This window comes from Gavialis gangeticus, unplaced genomic scaffold, assembly GCF_001723915.1.
Source record: "Gavialis gangeticus isolate Ggan-Ray unplaced genomic scaffold, GavGan_comp1, whole genome shotgun sequence".
Taxonomy (NCBI): Eukaryota; Metazoa; Chordata; order Crocodylia; family Gavialidae; genus Gavialis; species Gavialis gangeticus.
In genome coordinates, this window is record NW_017729002.1 from 20,401,985 (window position 1) to 20,410,099 (window position 8,115).

The 8,115-nt window shown below is 49.4% G+C and overlaps 2 protein-coding genes across 3 annotated transcripts in view; one reads left to right on the forward strand and one right to left on the reverse strand.

Moving 5' to 3' along the window:
• Positions 1-53: 53 nt before the first annotated feature.
• On the reverse strand, positions 54-7,526 carry NUBP2 (nucleotide binding protein 2). 2 transcript variants are annotated; one of them, XM_019507615.1, is made up of 7 exons: positions 7,427-7,526; positions 4,169-4,287; positions 3,563-3,761; positions 2,682-2,836; positions 2,320-2,430; positions 1,771-1,840; positions 54-1,059 (listed from the first exon to the last, which is right to left on the reverse strand). In XM_019507615.1, the coding sequence occupies exons 1-7, from the start codon at positions 7,443-7,445 to the stop codon at positions 914-916; spliced, it is 819 nt and encodes a 272-aa protein (XP_019363160.1). In that variant the 5' UTR covers positions 7,446-7,526; the 3' UTR covers positions 54-913. The 2 variants fall into 2 exon arrangements, with proteins under 2 accessions (XP_019363160.1, XP_019363161.1); XM_019507616.1 differs by lacking the exon at positions 4,169-4,287 and having other exon boundaries at positions 7,427-7,481.
• Positions 7,527-7,894: 368 nt separating this feature from the next.
• The window catches only part of SPSB3 (splA/ryanodine receptor domain and SOCS box containing 3), an 11,243-nt gene continuing 11,022 nt past the window's right edge, over positions 7,895-8,115 (forward strand). The window contains exon 1 of the mRNA XM_019507611.1: positions 7,895-7,980. The gene's annotated coding sequence lies outside the window, so the exon portion shown is untranslated. The remainder of the gene's footprint in view (positions 7,981-8,115) is intronic.

The window sequence follows — 8,115 nt, forward strand, 5'->3', positions numbered from 1 at the left end:
ATTCAGTGTGGTGGTAAGGGGATGAAGACAAAACATGAAATCATACATGAGGCAACAAGACAAGAAAACACTGTTTAATGGAAGGAGTCTTTAAAAATATTCCTGAGTCATCGCACATTTCAATGAACCAAGAGATGCAATCCTTAAATTAGACATGAGACAGACTTGTGAATAGACGTAAGCTCTCATACAGACTTTATATCACACACTGCACATGCCTTGAGAAGCCTCCTTCGTACCAGATAATATTTCAGAGTGAGACAATCTGGCTAGGATGAGGGGTCTGAGGATCTGTTATAAGCCCAATTGTCACTGAACTAGAAAGTACCATATCTGTAATGCTATGAAAGCAATGGACAGAAAGGGAGCAGCATGAGATGGGAGGTGGGTAGAGTAGATTGCTAAGGCTATTTAAATACATTGGGGAACATTTCAGTCAGTGACTGCCACATTAGCCAATAGCTACATAAAATTTCCATTGCCAAGAGTACTGCAGTGTTTTGAGGCACTCTGGAAGTAAACAGAAGCACCACATCCTGGGCGTGGCCATCTTTGCCTTGTACCAACTTAGTAGGAGGTTATAAGCAGCGGCACCTCAAGTGTGTGGCTAGGATCAACTACACCATCTGCCCCTTCCAGGAACAGGGGGAATGCTCACTCCCTCAGAAATCAAAGGATGTTTTAAACGTACGCTCCCCCTTTGTCAACAATGGTACGCTCCAGCTGGGTCGCTACAGCATGAACAGTCTGAGCATCATTTCCCTTTTCAAGATCTCTGCACAGTGGTTCCAAGGCCATACTCCACTCTACTGAAATGCTATTTGCTAAAGAGCTTCCACATCCCCCCTTCCCCACCAGCTTGGTCCACATCTGACAATGTTGGGCCAGCCAAAGTCCAGCCTTAGCACCATGCTCAGGAGCTCTGAGGGGACGTCCCATCCAAGATCTGCTGGGCGATGTTAGAAAGGGCAGGGAAGGCAGAGCTCTTGGGAAACTCCTGGATGAAATCTCTGCCTTCCTCCAAACTCTGGGTGAGCTGGGGATCCAGGGGCACACACCCTGTGTGGGAGGGTAAAAGGGGAGAGTGACAGTGAGGTCATCAGGCAGTACAGAGGCAGGAAGAATTATGGAGGCAGAAAAGCACTCATTCCCAACCCCGGGGGGGGGGGAGGAGTGAGCAGGTATGAGACAACAGGGCTCTAAATCTGTCAACCCCAGCATTTTCCCTCCCCACTCCAAGCTTTTTCCCCTTAAGTGCCTGCCAGACAGCACAACCACAAACTTTATTTTTTGGCGTAGAAAAGACCTCTAAATACTTTTAATGATATTTCCTGCAGAGATTTCTTCATGCCCTAACATCTTTGAGACAGCTTCTAGGCCCTTCTTCCAGGTGCAAGAGGAAGATTTAAGTGATGCCAGCTCCACTTCTCTGCTTCATTTTTAATGAGGCTGCCCATATTTGGTCACTCCAGATCTGCCACAATACTCAGAACCAGACCAGGCTACCAGACACCTCTGCCTCTATGTCAGTCAGATTCATACTGGGCACAGAAAGGCACCAGCTCCTTAATCCACTCCTCACCCAGGCTTTTCTTGTTCCTCACAGGGAAAAGCTCCCCCCCGCCCTTTGTATACAGTTTGCTTTCCAGGCCCTAGCAAACCCTCATGCTGGCAATGTGTTCTCCCCACTCACACATCTCCCAATCACTGTATCACCTCACTGAGCTGTCCTGGCCCTGAGAAGGGCTGTTTATTCACAGAGGCACTCACCTAGGAACGGGACTCCAGCATGCTTGGCCAGCTCCTCACCACCCCCTTTGGAAAAGATGTTTGTACATTCCTGGAAGCACAGGAGAAAGTGTTGAGTCTCAAGGAACTTTGCTGAGTTATGGGGAGCCTCACAGCAGAGATGGGTGGCATGCCTGCTTATCAGGGTTAATTTGGCATTAGGAGGAAGCAGCTGATCAAGAGCTCAATAAGCAAAACTCATTTAGTTTCTACTGGCTGACGAGACACCCTGCACATCCCTCTGTGACAATGCCTCAGTTCCTGTCCAAACTAGGCAAGCAAGTGAGCTGGCTCTCCCAAACTGGCCAATAAAGGAAAGGAGGGCTCACTGAGGTCACATACAGGCAGCTGCTTGCCTTCAAAGATCTACTGGATCTCCTCCAGGGCATAGGTTTCTGACCAACCAAGGGACCAGGAACCACCAAACAACTCAAATCCCAGGAACCAAGCATGCCAGTGCCTCAGAGTGCTTAGCATCCCCCTGGGGCTGGGGACAGTGTTTATGGTTGGGTCAGCTTTGTAAAGACTCACTGAACAATGTGGACAGACAAAACCACTCATGTTCTCAATGATTCCGATCACTCGCAGTCCTGTCTTCTTACAGAAGGTCAGCTCTCGCCTCACGTCCCCCACGGACACCGCCTACAGATAGTCAGTGGTAAAGAGCTGGCAGAACCACACAGGTGCCAAGTTTTCCTGCCTTCCAATACATCGGGTTTGGAGACAGACAGGCTGGGCAGAATTAGCAGCCATGGAAACACATACCAGACCTTAAAATACAATCCTGAAGGCACAGTGAGATTGACAAGAATATTAGCTTGGTGCAACTCCCAGGGTACAGAATGGAAACACCTGTCCCACCAGAGAGCCAGAGGTTCCAGTAGGTAACATACCTGCGGTGTCGTGACCAGAACTGCCCCAAGGGGCTGGTAAGGGCGAAGGGATTCCACCGTGGAGATGTGCTCATCAGAGGTCCCTGGAGGTGTATCCACAATTAAGAAGTCAAGTCCTCCCCATGCCACGTCAGAGATAAACTGCTTTATTAAAGCTGCAAAAATAAAATGGGGCATCAATCTTTGTTTTCAGCCAAAGCATAGCCTAGTGTCTCAATAGTGGCACAATATCAGACACCACAGATCACCACATTGTGAAACGGAAGAGGTGACAGGATGGAGTAACAGATATCAAAGCCCTCCATCATTAGTGAATGCAGGGCACGAGCAGTGGCAGTGGCTGAACCCTGCTTTGGAGGGGGCACCTCCCAGTGGTGTGAGGGTTCCTTTTTCCCCCAAGGAGATTCTATCCCATGAGCCCATAACCGCAATGGTGGATTTTTTGGGAGGCCTTCTGTCCAGATTCCCCCACACCTCATTTCACAGAGCCATCCAGTCACTGCTGACCAGGGCTGGATTGAAAGTAGTAACCCAGAAATCAAAGGCCTTTAGGATCCATCCGGCCTTTTTTCACCCACCCACATGCAGAGAACTGCACACTGTAGCCCAGGTCTGAACATGCTGGGCCATGTTGTAAGTATGGAAGCATGAGAAGTGGTGCTGGCTCCTACCCTGGGGGTCTTTAAGAGGAGGCTAGATGAACACCTTGCTGGGGTCGTTTGACCCCAGAACTCTTTCCTGCCATGGCAGAGGGTTGGACTCAATGATCTGCTCAGGTCCCTTTCAACCCTAGAAACTATGAAACTATGTTTTGCCGAGTTTCACCTAAGCAGATGTGCCCTGGCTGTGGGGTCATCACCAAGAACACAAGCATTCCATACCATTTTTCTTGGGTCCTCTCCACACCACAGCATCATCCGGCTTCTCCAGCAAGAAGCCAATAGACATGAGAGAGATGCTTTTGTCCTGGTCCACAAAAACTGGCACCCAACCACTATCACATTGGTGCACATCCTTGTCCTGGACCTTGAGCATGCGAGGTATGCTGGGGCCACACAGGTCCACATCCAGGATCCCCACCTGCAAACAAATGGGGGTACCAATCTAGTAAGCCCATATGACTCTGCCACAGAGCTCCAGCTCTATCCTCACACAAAAGGAAACTCTCCATTGATTTCTGTGATATGGGCCACCTCATGGAAAGGACTTACAGGCCTCAACATCACATTGCAGCTCTCTGCAGCTGTGAGCTCCCTCCCCTAGACAAGTCATTCTGGTCTGGGACAGACAACAACTTGGCTCTGGCTCCAGCCCTAAGCCCAGGGCCAAAGCCAGAGCTGAGCTGCTAACTGCCTCCAGCAGGACATGGCATTTTTTTCCCTCCCATGACAAGGGGGGGGGGGGGGACGGACACGACACACACACCTGATCTTTAATTTGAGTAAATACAGTATAGTAATCAAACTGCCACATGGAACTCTGCTTACTTTCTTCCCAGCATGCCGTAAAGCCAAAGCCAGCTCGGTAGAGATGGTGCTTTTCCCTACACCTCCTTTTCCTGAGAGCACCAAAAGGATGTGCCGAACCCCGGCCAGGTTACTTTTCTCTGTGAAGGCAACATAATAATGAGATATCTTTACTCAGCACCATGCTCCACTGGGGAGGCCCAAATGGTAAGTCAGCCAACTTAGAGACCCCACCAGAAATCATCCCCATTAACACAGGTTTCAGACAAGTAGCTACCACAGTGAAGGTCAGCTGAGCATTTCTAGAAGTTTAAAAAAACAAAACAAACACTGGGTTAAACTGAGCCAAACAATGGTGGATTCTGAGGTAGAGGCACTGACTGCAACAGATCCACTCCACACACAGACCAGCAAATAGCTTGTAGATGGTAAGAATGCTAGCCTCCATTGAGCAAACAGCTTAAGCCGACTTCACTGGGACTTGCCATGCTTAAGGAGGATTAGCACTACTTATCTGGGACAAATTTCAACATGGCCACTTAGACTGAAATGCCCTGGGCCCTTCCTCTCCTAAGCAAAGTCCCCTGTGAGTTTCTTCCTTTCTTTGCCATGTAGTCTTTGTTTCCGCTGCACATCTCAGCATCTTATCTTGAATATTCTTCAGTCTGTCTGTTTGTTGCATTGGTAACAGTGTTTGCTCTGGTTTAAAAGCAGTCTGTTTATGACACTGCCACCATGTGCTTTCAGTCCACAGGGAGAGGCTGTGGACACATTCTTCTTAGTTTCTTCAAAGAAAGGGTAACAAAAGGGCCTTGAAGTGGGCTGGCAGATACAGGATAGTGAACTGAGATTGCTTATCAGAGTCCAGGAGGAAACAAGGACTGCACAACACCAAAAGCAAGAAAAACTCATAGTGGCAACAAATACCTTCATATTGACATTAAAACAACCAGCACAGCTTTATTTAAAATCAATAATTTAAATCAAATTTTTGCATTTGCACTTCAGTTATTTCTAAAGACAGGCATCTTCTCCAATTGGTTGACACAACTATTAGAATGCATAAATTTACAGCTAAATAGATCCTTCATAATAGAATTAGTACATCTTTTTGCTACCTAAGAGAATACCCTACAACTTAAAAAAAACAATTATACAACTTATTGTATTTAGATTCTCATTAAAGTTTATATTTCAGCCTATTGCTATTTTACCAAATTAATTTTCATTCGGGGGGTGTGTTAAACAGCTGAATTAGAAAGGAACTGAGTCCTGAGGAGAGATATAGTGGTAGTTCCTGGAGTCAGGGGCTGGATCCCAATGCCTGGGATGACTTTGTTAGTGCCTTCCACTCAGAGGCTCAACTCTTGGGACTCCCCACAAAACCTACAATTCAAAATTTTTTAATAGAGAGTCATGGATTCAATACATTTATTTTTGTGTTTCAGAAGTTTAAGAGGCTCAGGGCTTGACATTTTGTATTAAGATCAGATTTCCCTTTACTTGGTTTGCTTTCGGGTTTTTTTTTAGAAAAAGAAAAAGTCTAATTTAAATGACAAAATTAGAAAAAGGATTAAATAAAAACAGAGATTTGGGGGGCGAGAGAGGAGGAAAAATCCCATCACTTTTTTAGCAGCACTGATGGGAGAAGAACAAAATACACTTTGGCACTTTTCCTAGAGCCCAGAACGTAGTCACGGAACAGATAGTGGCAGTGCAAGATTGGCCACCAATGTGTCTCAGACACAACCTGAAGAGAACAAGCCTAGGGTCAAGAGAAACTGAAGACAAATTCTGCCAAAGGAGTCTGCAGCTGGAACACCGCCATTCTGCCTCATGGCAATCTAAAGACTCTGGTTACAGCAACATACTTCTGGAATAATATACATCCCCACTGGATATCCAGGACCAAATATTAGACCTACGGAAGAATGTCTTGCCTTGGAAAGCATGTTTAACAACTATGCAGTTGGCCCAATAAATGTCATTACCCTAAGAAACCAATTTCCTTTTGTGTAATTCCTGGGCCACCACAGCTACATCATCATTAACATGACTATTTTTAGGATTAATGTCCTAGATGCCAGAACCAAAATATTTTTTTGGTACTGAAGACTCTGTGAGGCCCCATTTCTCATAAAGAGGATGTCATTAAGCTCAAAATCCCTGTTTGAGAAATACCCAACCAGGTAAGTGGAAGATAACAACAAGAAGAAAAAAAAAAAAGAGCAATTCACAGATTGACCGGGTGTGGCATAGAGGAAAGGGAGAAGGGGCAGAGGAAGCAGCATGGGCAGGTGGGATTTGCTTTTACAGCATGAGTAGCACTTTGACCTGTGCATTTCTGCTACTGAAGAATGCTTTGGGGGTTCATAAAACAAAGTTAATGGCAAACAAGCAGACACAAATGTGCAAGCCTGGCAAAGCTACCAGCACATTTTTCTGCAGCCCTAATTACAGCCAGCCTGTCTCAGGGAACACTTTCTTTACCCATAACTGCAACTGCCATTTTTACTGTTCGTTGTCAACCTGAGAACTCCTGTGCTTGACTCAAAACTATTTGAATATTAATAGATTGTAAGATTCCCGAGCAGCCAGTCACTGCTCTGGCAGGCGACTCATCCTGGAAGTGCTAAACACAACCGTCCTCAAGCCCAACAAGCAGGGCAGGAACCAGGAATAGTTAACCTGAGTCACCAAGGAATTTCCTGCAGCTTTGTGTTTATCAGAGGGAGGTGTAACCTCAGGCAGGCGAGCTACCCCACCACACATCAGTAGCTCTTCTGAGCTTAGAAGAAGCTGTGAGCTTCCCAGAAGTTTCCAACAGCATCCAAGGAAATATAGAGCTCTATAATCAGGAAAGGAGCCTACAGTGTCCTGCGACAGCAGGTAGTGGGCCGCAGACAGTGAGGACTCCCTCTCAGCATGGAGACTGGTCTGACCATGGGAGAAGTCATCAGGATGTCCACCAAAGGTAACCGCAGCTCAGCGCCGCGGCCTCTCCGGGGCTTACAGGAGGCCGTCACGGGCGCAGGTTTCCTGCCACATGACTGCCGGCCCCTTTAGTCCCGGCGCCGGCTGTGGCAGCACAGCAGCGCACGGTGGGGGCCAGAAGCGAGGAGCGCGGACTCGGCCACCGGGAGGCTGCGCGAGTGCCACACGGAGCGGAGCCGGCCGCGGGCTCCCACAGCGGCCTCCCAGCGCGCGGGAGGGGGAAAGTCGCAGCGCGCCGGGCAGAGCACAACGGCCCCAGCTGAACAGAAAGACCGAACCACTCACCACCCGCCGTCTCCTCCATGCTGCGTCCGGCGCCCTTATACTTCCGCCTTTCCCGGGTCACTGAGATTGATGGGGGCGGCCGCCAATAGGAAGGCGCGCTCCAGGCTTAATTCCACCCCTCATGGCCTGTACCGCAGCTCGTACGGGCCAATCAAAGACGCTCGTTGGAACTCAACCCCCGACCTGACCTGCTAACAGACTCGTCTCTCTGCCAACGGCCTCTGCGCTCTGCAGCTGCACGTGACCGCGCTCGAGGCCCCTCTGTTTGACGTCTTTAGATAATCCTCCAATGATGCCGCGCCCTGAAAACTGACGGGACAGAAAGCGAATAGCAAGAGAGCGTACCTGTCTGGTCTCCGGCCCCCGAGCGCGGAGCGATGGGCGAGCTGCCCAACAGCGAACGCGGGCTTGGAGGGGGGGGCGGTACCCTCCGTGGGGAGGGGGGTCGCAGCCAATGGGAGCGGAGGGGGCGGTGCGCAACGGGGATTGTTTATGTCCCAGGAGGGGAAAGTAGGGCACTGCCGGGCGAGCGGCGGCGCAAGGCCGGGGGACAGGTGAGCGGAGCGGGGCGGGGTGGGGCGTTCTGGCCGCCCTGGGCTCCGCGCGGCCCTGCCCCGCTCCAAGACCTCGCGCTGTCCCAGGCCGCGATGGCGCCGTTGCGACCGATCCCGCGTCGGGGCCCGGGCGCG

What these genes read in the sequence shown, in the direction of transcription:
- NUBP2 (XM_019507615.1), bottom strand. An exon ending in TTGTCTGTCCACATTGTTCA is followed by an intron (nt 1,841 to 2,319) that starts GTGAGTCTTTAC and finishes CTGTGCTTCCAG; the next exon opens with GAATGTACAAACATCTTTTC. An exon ending in TGCTGGAGTCCCGTTCCTAG is followed by an intron (nt 1,060 to 1,770) that starts GTGAGTGCCTCT and finishes CCTCCCACACAG; the next exon opens with GGTGTGTGCCCCTGGATCCC.